Raw genomic sequence first — 12,716 nt, forward strand, 5'->3', positions numbered from 1 at the left:
AAAGGCTCTGACTCTAATCCAGAAATATGAAGCGTTCAGAATGGAAGATGATGAAAACATTGAAGCAATGTTCTCTAGATTCCAAACTCTAACTGCTGGATTGAGAGTGCTTGACAAGGGATACACAAAGGCTGATCATGTTAAAAAGATAATCAGAAGTCTTCCCAGAAGATGGGGACCAATGGTTACAACATTCAAGATTGCCAAGAATCTGAATGAAGTATCTCTTGAAGAGCTGATAAGTGCCTTGAGAAGTGACGAGATTGAGCTGGATGCAAATGAGCCTAAAAAGAAAGGTAAGTCTATTTCATTAAAATCTAATAATAAAAAATGCACTAATGCTTTTCAGGCAGAAGAAGAAGAATCTGACGAGTCAGAGTCAGAAGAAGAAGAAGAAGAAGAAGGTGAATTATCTCTCTTATCCAGAAGAGTAAATCAACTCTGGAAAAGCAAGCAGAGAAGATTCAAGAACTTCAAGAACTTCAAGAGGCCTGAAAAGGGAGAATCTTCTGAACACGGAAGATCTGGCAAGAAGAAAGTGACGTGCTATGAATGCAAGGAATTTGGACACTACAAAAATGAATGTCCAAAGCTTCAGAGGGAAAAGCCCAAGAAAAGATTTGAAAAGAAGAAAGGTTTAATGGCTACTTGGGATGACTCAGATTCTTCTGATCAAGAGTCAGACTCTAAAGATGAGTAAGCCAACATAGTACTCATGGCAACAGTTGAAGCTGGTGAAGAGTCTACTTCTGATTCAGACTCTGATGAGGTATTTTCTGAACTTACTAGAGATGATCTAGTTTCCAGCTTATCAGAACTTCTGGAAGTCAAGAGTCAACTTAGTATCAAATACAAAAAGCTTAAAAAGCTCTTTGAATCTGAAACTAAGAGACTTGAAATAGAAAACTCTTAACTGAAAGAAAAGGTTTTAAAATTAACTAAAGATGTTGAATCATCTTCAAGTTCAGAAAAGTCTATTCCAAGCACTAACAATATTCTGAAAGAATATGACTCAAGCTTTAGAAAGTTCTTATCTAGAGGTATAGGCAGAAGTCAGCTAGCCTCTATGATATATGGTGTAAGTGGAAACAAGAGAATAGGCATAGGCTTTGAGGGTGAAACCCCATATAAACTTGAACCTGTTGATGAGATGATTATCAAATACAAACCTTTGTATGAACAGTTCAAGTATGGTCATTCTCATGATATCAAACACACATCACACTCTAAGATTTTCCACATAACACACACAAAGAAATATGCTGTTGCACACTCTAGAAAATCTTATGTTAAACCGCATGCTAAATCTCAGTTTAATTAGAACGTGAGAAGGACTAACCCCAAAGGACCCAAAAGAATGTGGGTACCTAAGGATAAGATAATTCCTGTTGCAGATCTCCTTCAAAGCTCAAAAGATAAACATGTCATGGTACCTGGACTCTGGGTGCTCACGACACATGACTGGAAGAAGGTCTATGTTCCAAGATCTGGAACTTAAATCTGTTGGAGAAGTAAAGTTTGGAGGGAACCAGAAGGGCAAAATCATTGGCTCTGGAACCATATGTATTGGTAACTCTCCCTCTATAACTAATGTTCTTTTAGTAGACGTATTAGCTCATAACTTATTGTCCAAAAGTCAATTAAGTGACAATGGTTATGACATAATCTTTAATCAAAAGTCTTGTAAAGCTATTAGTTAGAAGGATGGCTCAATCCTATTTACAGGCCAGAGAAAGAACAACATTTATAAGATTGATCTTTCAGATCTTAAGAATCAAAAGGTTACTTGCCTTCTGTCTGTTAACGAAGAGCAGTGGGTCTGGCACAGAAGATTAGGTCATACTATTTTGAGAAAGATTTCTCAGATTAACAAACTTAATCTAGTTAGAGGACTCCCTAATATGAAATACAAATCATATGCTCTATGTGAAGCATGTCAGAAAGGGAAGTTTTCAAAACCTGCGTTCAAGTCTAAAAATGTTGTCTCTTCCTCTAGGCCTTTAGAACTTCTGCACATTGATCTTTTTGGCCCAGTCTAAACAGCATCAATCAGAGGCAAGAAATATGGATTGGTCAATATAGACGACTATAGCAGATAGACTTGGGTAAAGTTCTTAAAACACAAGGATGAGTCACATTCTGTGTTCTTTGACTTCTGTAATCAGATTCAATCTGAAAAGGAATGCAAAATCATAAAAGTCAGAAGTGACCATGGTGGTGAATTTGAGAACAGATTCTTTGAAATTTATTTCAAAGAAAATGGTATTGCCCATGATTTCTCTTGTCCTAGAACTCCACAGCAAAATGGAGTTGTAGAACGAAAGAATAGGACACTACAAGAAATGGCCAGAACCATGATCAATAAGACTAATATGGCTAAGCATTTATGGGAAGAAGCAATTAACACAGCTTGTTATATTCAGAATAGAATCTCCATAAGACCTATTCTAAATAATACTCCTTATGAATTGTGGAAGAACAGAAAGCCCAACATTTCATATTTCCATCCTTTTGGATGTATTTGTTATATTCTGAATACTAAAGATCATCTGAACAAGTTTGATTCTAAAGCTCAGAAGTGTTTTCTACTTGGATATTCTGAATGCTCAAAAGGATACAGAGTATACAATACTGAAACTCTGGTAGTTGAAGAATCAATCAATATCAGATTTGATGATAAGCTTTGTAATGAAAAGCCAAAGCAGTTTGAGAATTTTGCAGATATAGATATATCTAACTCAGATCATGAAGAACCCAAGAGTAAGGATGATGCAGAAGATCAAGTTGCAGCATCTTTAGAGAATCTTAGAATATCTGGAGAGCCAACACTCAGAAGATCTTCTATACTCAACTCTACTCATCCAAAAGATATTATCATTGGAAAGAAAGATGATCCCATCAGAACAAGAGCACTCCTGAAGAACAATGCAGAATGTCAATTTGGTCTAGTGTCTTTGATTGAGCCAACTTCTGTTGATCAAGCTCTGGAAGATGCTGACTGGATAATTGCTATGCAAGAAGAGTTAAATCAGTTTACAAGGAATGATGTTTGGGATTTGGTTCCAAGACCTAAAGGATTTAATATCATTGGAACAAAATGGGTTTTTAGAAACAAGCTGAGTGAGAAAGGTGAAGTCATCAGAAACAAAGCCAGACTGGTTGCTCAGGGCTATAGTCGGCAATAAGGTATTGACTATACAGAAACCTTTGCACCATTGGACAGGTTAGAATCTATTCGCTTATTAATTTCTTTTTCCACTAAGAATAACATCACTCTGTATTTGATGGATGTTAAGAGTGCCTTCTTAAATGGTTATATAGAAGAAGAAGTTTATGTCCACCAACCTCCTGGTTTTGAAGACTCCAAGTCTCCAGAACATGTTTTTAAATTAAAGAAATCATTATATGGTTTGAAGCAAGCTCCCAGAGGTTGGTATGAAAGATTAAGTTCTTTACTTCTGGATAATGGTTTCACTAGAGGAAAAGTAGACACAACTCTCTTCTGTAAAACCTTTAAAAAGGATATGCTAATTTGTCAAATTTATGTTGATGATATTATCTTTAGAACATATAATGCTACACTTGGAAAGGAGTTTGCTAAGTCTATGCAGGCAGAATTTGAGATGAGCATGATGGGAGAACTAAAGTACTTCCTAAGCATTCAGATCAATCAAACTTCTTAAGGAACTTATGTTCATCAGACCAAGTATGTCAAAGAGCTTCTGAAGAAGTTCAATCTGGCTGAAAGCAAAGAAGCAAAGACTCCAATGAATCCAACGTGTGTATTAGGTAAGGATGAGGTAAGCAAGAAGGTAGATCAGAAGATCTATAGAGGTATGATAGGATCTCTTCTCTATCTGAATGCTTCTAGACCTGATATTTTATTCAGTGTATGCTTGTGTGCTAGATTTCAATCAGATCCTAGAGAATCTCACTTAACAACTGTTAAGAGAATTCTTAAGTATCTGAAAGGTACTACTAATGTTGGTTTAGTCTACAGAAGATCTGAAGAATACAACTTAGTAGGATATTGTGATGCTGATTACGCTGGAGATAGAGTTGAAAGGAAAAGTACTTCTGGAAGCTGTCAGTTTCTGGGAAGTAATCTGATCTCCTGGTACAGCAAGAAGCAAGCCACAATAGCATTATCTACCACAGAAGCAGAATATGTAGCTGCTGGATGTAGTACACCGATGCTCTGGATGAAAAGTCAGCTAGAAGACTATCAGATATATGAGAGTAACATTCCTATATTCTGTGATAATACTTCTGCTATTTGTTTATCTAAGAATCCTATTTTACATTCTGAAGCTAAACATATAGAGATTAAATATCACTTCATTAGGGGCTATGTTCATAAGGGTGTTCTTTCTTTAAACTTTGTTGATACAGAACATCAGTGGGCTGATATCTTTACAAAACCCCTTGCTGAAGATAGGTTTAAGTTCATTCTGAAGAATATCATTATGGATTTGTGCCCAGAATTAAGGTGTTGAGAAGATCTGATATATGGATTAGATTTGAAATGCTTATTTATTTTCTTATCTGATGTTCTGGTTATGTTTGATCATTTAGACAGTCTGATTCTGTTATGGCTAATGTTTCATATGTCTAAGTATGATACAAAACTTCTGTCAAAGCAAAACAGCTGTCACCAGCTATTCCAGATGATGACCACATGTTCATTCTGAAGGGACAAGCATGCGTGCAGTTGATGAGACGCCGCCCTAGGTAACTGCGCAAATCTTTTCAAATCTCACGCTACCTCCACTAACGTCTCTCAACATTAAATGTGATTGATTCTCTGCATTCTGTAACTGCCCTCATTCAGAAGTTCATTGCATTCTGTTTTCACGTCCGTTTCTATATAAACACATTGCATATTCATTTTACCCTTTTTCACGCATTCATAATCTCTTATATGCATTTCTGTCTCTTCTTCTCTCTTTTCAAAAACCCTAAAGTTAAGAAAACCCTTAATCTCAAGCAATATTCAATGGCGTCTTAATCTAAACAATAAGTTGGTCCGTCTTCTCAACAACAAGAACAAGATCAACAACAATAACAGAATGTTCCTCAGAAGACATGTCTGATCCCTTTGAATGAATTAGAAGTTATTTCTAAAATGATGGTTGATTTTGATAATCTGGAAGAACATGACATTCATCTGACGGAAGACATGAAATTTCAAGGTTGGGAAGCATTTTTCTATCGTTTGTGTGGACCAGTCTACCCAGATTTAATCAAAGAGTTTTGGGTTCATGCTACAATCATGCCAAAAGCAATTTTGTTGTTCGTTCATGGCAAAGAAATCTCAATTACTGAAAATCTTCTCAGAAAATTGTTTGGTCTGGAAGTTGTTGAAGGTGCTTCTGGAGCAATCATTGGAAGAACAGACTGGGTTGCCGTTTATACAGAAATCTTCAAAGCTGGAAAAGAGTATACAATCATCAAGGAATTGAAGAATTCCTACAGAATTTGGGCGAAGATCCTTCTGGGTTGCATCTATCATAGAAAGGCAACTGTTTCTTCTAACTATGTGAACAAGGACCAACAATACATTCTGTATTGCATTGGTAAACGAGAGAAAGTGGATCTTCCTTACATCATTTTCAACCACATGTGGAATCATGTGAAAGGCTCTAGGGAGCAAGCCAGATTGAAGTCTACTAAGTACAAAAGGAACATCATTCCTTTTGGAAGGATAATCACATATCTTCTGGTCTAGACTAGATTGGTGGGTGATCTGGAAAAAGCTGGAATAATTAAAGATCCTTTTGCAATCTGTGTAAGTACCATGAATGCCCACACTCTGAAAAAGATGAATCTGATTGAGACAATTGCTGCTCCGCCCAGCGTAGATAATGAAATATTGACCAAAAAGGCTCCTGCTCTGGCTGTTTTTGAATTGTTCTTCAGAAATGAGCATCCAAATGTTGTTGTCAGTTATCTGAAACTATGTAAAGAAGAAGGCTCTGCGTATGATCTTATGTGGATAAGCAAACAAAAGCTTTTCACTACAGCTGATTTAATACCAGAAATAGAGGAACAAAAAAAGAAGAAGAAAAGAAAGCAAGAACAATCAGAAAGAAGGAAAGAAAAGAAGGAAAAGAAAGAGAAGAAAGAACAGCCTCTAAGCTTACCCAGTCGTAGTCTTTCTTGTGTCTTAGTTTAGTTTTCTTTGTTGTTTGCATCTGTTTTGTTTGCATCTGCATTGTACTCTTCTTCTGATTAATCAATTAAATCTTTTCTCTCTTCATTTTATTGTGTCTTTCATCTGAATCTTTTATACTTTTTGATGTTATGACAAAAAGGGGGAGAAGTGTGCTAATTGAATTGATTTATTAATATCAGTTGCTGGGCTTAAGTCTCAACATTCCTAACAATTATATTGCAAGTTTTCTGTCTCTGATAATTTTGCAGGAATGTGATACTCTGAACAAGCTCAATATGAGAAGAAGCAAAAAGGGGAGAAGCAAATATAAGGAGAAGCATCTTTGAAGAAAATCTCTCAAAGAGTGAAGCAATCAAGCTCTATTCTGATACATTTTAAGCTCGTCCAAGCTCTGATACAAGCATTACCTTAAAGTGCTCTGATACACATCTTGCTCTAATTGCTCTGATACAAGAAGTCTCAAGATCATAAAGAAGCTATGATCTTCTACAAGAAAGTTTATTCTCTGATTCAAGAAGCTGTGAAGCTCTGTTAGAAGCAAGCCTTCTTGATGTTCAGAAAAGCCAAAGTGATCTCAAAGAGAAATTCAAAGCTCAGAAGTTGTCCAATGGAAGCTCTGAAGAGAAGCTCTGAATAATCTGAAGTTCAAAGTTCAACGTGAAAGTCTCAACTGAAATGGAAAAATACTCAGGGAGTCTTTTATTTATAAAATCTTCTAGTATTAATTTCAGGGGGGGATTGTTAATCTCAGGGGGAGACATATTCACACACTCTGATTAATATGCTTAATGCTATATCTGTGTATTGTCTTTTTTATCTTATATTCTGGATACAAATTCATATCAATTCTGTATGTTTTTGTCATCATCAAAAAGGGGGAGATTGTTAGAACAAGAAATGTTCTGATCAATATTCTTAGTTTTGATGATAACATTATGTATGAATTTTTGTATAAGAGAATGTGGTACTCTAATTATTCACGTTTTCCATTTCAGGAAAAGTATAAAAGAGTATGCACAAATCAGTGTTCAGAAGCACTGACCCAAAAGTTCTGGATGGCTTCATCAGAACATGGTCTGGCAAGACATCAGAAGATGGTCCTGCAGAATCAGAAAATGAACTGGAAAGCATCAGAAGATGGCAGTCAGAAGCAAAGCTCTGAAGCTCTGATGGTATCACGCTCAAAGCACTTCTCAAGTCGGAAGACAGAAGTTGCATCTGCACCAAAGCTGAAGACTCTGAAATTCAAACGTCTATTCTACACATTCTGAGTCCAGAAGAAAGTACAAGTACAAAAGGCTATAACGTCAAATCTCTGACTGACAAAAGGAACGTTAGAAGCTACAAAAGGCAAAGTCAGTAAAAGCAACAAAAGCATGGCTCGAGGTAGTTGACAAAAGTGTGAAACATTAAATGCAACGTTGTACTATTCACACAGAGCATTAAATGCTCCCAACGGTCACTTCCTCTCAGCGCCTATAAATAGAAGTTCTGATTCAGAAGCAGCAACAACACTCTTGCGCAAATATACCGAAACGCTGTCAAACTGAAAAACAAAGAAGAACTTCATCTTCAACCTCACAACTTTGTAATATCTTAGTGAGTGTTAAGAACTAGAACTTAAGAGAAATATCACTTTGTGATTACAGCTTTCTTAGAAGCAATCTAAACTCTTGTAACATTTATTTTACATTGATTGTAAAAGGATTACCTAGAGTGATCAAGTTGTGATCTGTAGACTCTAGAAGACTTAGAGGGTATCTAAATGGAGAATCATTGTAATCAGTTTGATTAGTGGATTAAATCCTCAGTTGAGGTAATAAATCACCTTGTCATGGGTGGACTGAAGTAGTTTAGTTAACAACGAACCAATATAAAATAAATTGTGTTCTTTATTTTTATCTACCATTTTTGAGAAGTTACACTTATTCAATCCCCCCTTTCTAAGTGTTTTTCACTCCTTCAACACCCACATATATCACCATGGTTCCTTTCTTCTTCGACTTCATAACTCTGCAACAGTTACCCTATCCCATAGTTGTGTATCTGGCTTTTTATGTACCTCTAAATAGAAAGAGGAGGGAATCCAAAACTATGCACAAATAAAATACAAATTAATATAAACATAAAATAGGAACAGAAGTCCATATTTAACATCACAAATATTGCAACGCAGAAAATTAAGTTTGCAAGGAAGAAGCCGAAGTCGACGTAGAAAAAGACCACAAAGTAGGATTAATAACAACGAAGAAGAAAAAGACCGCAAACCCATAAATCGATGTGTGTAGAAAAATATCGTAAACCCATAAATCCATTAGTGTGTTTCTTTCAACGAAACCCATGAAGAGAAAGAGAAAAAGAAAGTGTCTGTTTCCGATAATATTCTTTACGGTTTCAACAGCATAACGAACTGGATATGGATCTCCGGTGTCGTTGCCGAAAAGCACACCATCTAAATTCAAAGAGTAAGTGTTAAAAATCATTACTTTTTCACAAACACAATATCATATTCCTGCAAGTAAAGATTAACCAATTGAGAATATCATAACATTTAATCGAATCCCATAATATCATAAAGCATAAACTGAAAAATAGAATATCAAAAAGTTCACAACTTAAAACATGAACCCAGAAAAAAAAACCTAAACATAGGTCAAAGGAATAAGAATAGAGAGAAAGAAGAAGAATATGTTTACTGAAAGAGTTCGAGAGAGAAAGAGAAAAAAATGAGAGAAAGAAAGAACATAAACAGTGAGAGAAAGGACGTGACAGAGAGAGATTTAGAAAAGAAACTTTTGAATTAAAGGTGTCATTGGAATAAGAGATAAGAGGAAAAGAAATTGAATTGGAACCATGTGACATCATCAACTCATTCAAACAAATTGAAAAAAAGGCATAAAACACCAACCATGTGATTGGAATAGAACAATATAACATCATTAGTTGGAAAAAGTAAATTTTGGACCAAAAATACCCTCATTTTGATGAGTTGGCAGCATTAGAGGGAAGGTCAAAAAAGAGTTTTCTAGAGCCATAAATATTTTATAGGCTTAATTGCAATTTTGGTCCCTCTATTATCTTTTTTTTTGGATTTTGGTCCCTCTATTTTAAATTCCGGAATTTTAGTCCCTTTGTTTTAGTTTTTTGAGGATTTTGGTCCCCTTGCAAATCTTAAGACAATTTTTAATAAAATAAAACTCAAAGAGCTTGAAGCTCAAACCACTAAAACTATTCATGATTATGGTGACTTTTCACCTTCTGACTCCACCAAAGAGCTTGTTCCATTAATTGATTATACTCAACCCATTGAAGATATTCCATTATTTCTTGTGCAACTCACAAGGTTCCAAAATAATGATGAAGGCTTTGCAATTGGAGTTGCTTTTTTCCATCTTTTATCAGATGGACTTGGAGCTATTAGATTCATCAACTCATGGGCCAAAGTAGCTAGAGGAGAAACACTTGAGGCTAATGAGTTACCCTTTCTTGATAGAACATTACTCAAATTTTCTCACAAACCAGTAGAACAATATTTTGAACACATGGAGTTAAAGCCACTACCTCTCATTCTTGGAAGAGAAGACACAAGTGAAGAAAGAAAGAAAAAAACGTCAGCAACATTGTTGAGACTTTCACCGGAACAAGTTGAAGAGTTAAAGAAAAAAGCTAATGAATATCATATGAAGAAAAAAGGGTCTAGGTGTTTTAGTAAATATGAAGCAATTGGTGCACATATATGGAGATGTGCATCTAAGGCACGCGAGCTTGGAGAGAATCAACAAAGTGTTGTTAGATTCCATGCTGATATTAGAAGCAGAATGATTCCACCTCTTCCTAAAAACTATTTTGGGAATGCTTTGACACAAACAGCAGCAAAAGGATATGTTGGAGAAATCACATCAAAACCATTGGGTGATGTTTCACAAATGATAAGAGAAGCAATTGAGTTTGCAAGTGATGAATTTATAAGGTCACAGATTGATATTATTAGGGGATTTGAACATTTGGATGATGCAAGAGCTTTGTTTTTAGGTGGCGAAGGTGATAAATTTCCATATGTTGGGAATCCTAATTTTCATTTAACTAGTTGGATGAGTATGCCTGTTTATGAAGCTGATTTTGGATGGGGGAAGCCTGCTTATTTTGGAATGGCTAGTGTGTTTCCACATGATAGGGCAGTCATCCTTCTTAGTCCTGATGAAGATGGATCTGTTCTTGTGTGTTTGCATTTTCAGATTGCACATTTGGAGCTTTTCAAAAAGTTCTTCTATGAGGATATTTGAAATTTGTTTTTAGTTTTGCTTTGCATTGTGATCTGTTTTTCAATATTATGTTTGGAACTAGTGATTGAAATGAAGGTGAACTATTTTACTTTTAATGTTTTACTATGTGAGATATTGGATCGAACTCTAGTATTGTCGAAGGGTAGCTTCTTGGTTCGACAGTTCGACAGAGTTAAGCATGAAGTCGAAGGATTGTTCACATGCTGGTGTCGAAGTGTGCATGCTGTAGTCGAAGATGGGTCTAGCATGCAGATGTCGAAGATGCTAGGGTTGTTAGCATGTTAAATTAGGTTTTAGTGCTTAAACCCTAATTTGTTAAGTTAGCTTGTTTATTAAGTTGGCTTGTGTAATGGGCCTTGCTGAAAAAGCCCATTAGTTAGTATGTTAGGTTTTATTATAAATAGCATACTAGTCTCTCATCATTGCTAAGCTGCAAATCCTAATTTAAGGTGAGAGAGGTTATTTGTTATTCTTGTAAACTTGTAATCTTGTTTTAAGAGAAAGTGAAAGAATAGCAGTTATAACCAATTCTTGTGTTCTTATTCTCTTCCCTAATTCCCTATTATACTTTGTTATTGGTATCGTTTTTCACAACAAATTGGTGCGGTGAGCGTGGAGAAGATGCCTTCAACAAAGTATGAGATTGAAAAGTTCACCGGAGTGAATGATTTCGGTCTGTGGCGCTTGAAGATGAAAGCCCTACTGGTTCAGCAGGGTTGTTTGGAAGCGTTGAAGGGAGAGGCAGCCATGAATGCTGCATTAACGGCAGCGGAGAAGACAACTATGATCGAGAAAGCACACAGCGCAATTCTGTTGAGCCTTGGTGATAAGGTTCTCCGGCAGGTATCAAAGGAGACGACGGCATCAGGGTTATGGGTGAAACTTGAAAGTTTGTATATGACCAAATCGCTGGTAAATCGACTCTACCTGAACCAAATTGGCTGAGCAGTTGGATATGTTCAACAAGCTGATTCTTGATCTTGAAAATATTGATGTGAAGATCGATGATGAAGATCAAGCGCTGTTACTATTGTGCGCTTTGCCTCGATCACATGCTCACTTCAAAGAAACTCTCTTGTATGGAAGGGAGTCCCTGACGTTTGAAGAAGTTCAATCAGCCTTGTACTCTAAGGACTTGAATGAACGAAAGGAGCATAAACCTTCGACTGTTGGCGAAGGTTTGGCCGTTAAAGGAAAACTCTTACGAAAGGATGGTAAGTTCGACAAGAAGAAAGGCAAAAGCCAGTCGAAGACTTACAGTGGCGAAGCATCTGGCATTCGATGCTACCATTGTAAGAAGGAGGGTCACACAAGAAAGGTGTGCCCTGAACGCTTGAAATATCATGGAGGTAAGGATAATGGCAACGCTGCCATTGTTCAAGATGATTTCGAATCATCTCATGTTCTTGTGGTTTCAAGCAGTGACTCTAAGAAGGAGTGGATTATGGATTCAGGTTGCACTTGGCACATGACTCCAAACAAAGACTTGTTCGAGGAATTATGTGATCAAGATGGTGGATCAGTATTACTGGGAAACAACAAGGCTTGCAAGATTGCAGGTGTTGGATCTGTGAGATTCAAGCTCCATGATGAGTCAATAAAGTTGTTGACTGAAGTCAGGTATGTTCCTGATTTGAAGAGAAATTTGCTTTCTCTTGGTGAATTCGACAAGAAAGGATATGTTTTCCAAGGAGAGAAAAGTATCCTAAGAGTCATGAAGGGTTCGAAGGAAGTCTTGAGAGGCGTGAAGAAACAAGGCTTGTATACCCTTGAGGCTGAAGTTGTAAGTGGTTCGACAAATGTTGCATCCACGAAACCTTTGTCGAAAACAGAAATCTGGCACATGAGATTGGGCCATGTCAGTGAAAGGGGTCTGGTCGAATTAGGGAAACAAAATCTGCTTGGTGGAGACAAAATCGAAAAGCTGAAGTTTTGTGAACCCTGTGTACTTGGAAAATCTTGCAAAGTGAAGTTCAACAAAGGCAAACAAAGAACACATGGATCCCTTGATTACATCCATGCTGATCTTTGGGGGCCTGCAAGGTGTCCATCACATTCAGGAGCAAGGTATTTTCTATCCATAGTAGATGATTATTCCAGAAAATTATGGGTATTCATCCAGAAGACTAAGGATGAAACTTTTGAGAATTTCAAAAGTTGGAAGACTCTGGTTGAAAATCAGACTGGCAGAAAGGTCAAGAGGTTGAGAACCGACAATGGCCTTGAATTTTGCAATGAGGCATTCGACAGTTTTTGTG

The 12,716-nt window shown here is 36.6% G+C and overlaps 1 protein-coding gene across 1 annotated transcript; it reads left to right on the top strand.

The window, feature by feature from the left end:
• Positions 1-5,797: 5,797 nt before the first annotated feature.
• On the top strand, positions 5,798-10,538 carry LOC131659059 (hydroxycinnamoyl-CoA:piscidic acid hydroxycinnamoyltransferase-like). The gene is made up of 2 exons (XM_058928300.1): positions 5,798-6,149; positions 9,380-10,538. Exons 1-2 carry the CDS (start codon positions 5,798-5,800, stop codon positions 10,456-10,458), a joined length of 1,431 nt encoding a protein of 476 aa, XP_058784283.1. The 3' UTR covers positions 10,459-10,538.
• Positions 10,539-12,716: the final 2,178 nt, after the last annotated feature.

The sequence above is a fragment of the Vicia villosa genome, linkage group LG3 (genome assembly GCF_029867415.1).
Source record: "Vicia villosa cultivar HV-30 ecotype Madison, WI linkage group LG3, Vvil1.0, whole genome shotgun sequence".
Lineage (NCBI taxonomy): Eukaryota > Viridiplantae > Streptophyta > Magnoliopsida > Fabales > Fabaceae > Vicia > Vicia villosa.

Excerpts from the sequence above, each read along its gene's own strand:
- LOC131659059 (XM_058928300.1), top strand. The coding sequence starts at position 5,798 with ATGAATGCCCACACTCTGAAAAAGATGAATCTGATTGAGACAATTGCT. Across the intron at positions 6,150-9,379 it reads GCCTCTAAGCTTACCCAGTC|AGCTTGAAGCTCAAACCACT; the intron begins GTAGTCTTTCTT and ends TAAAACTCAAAG.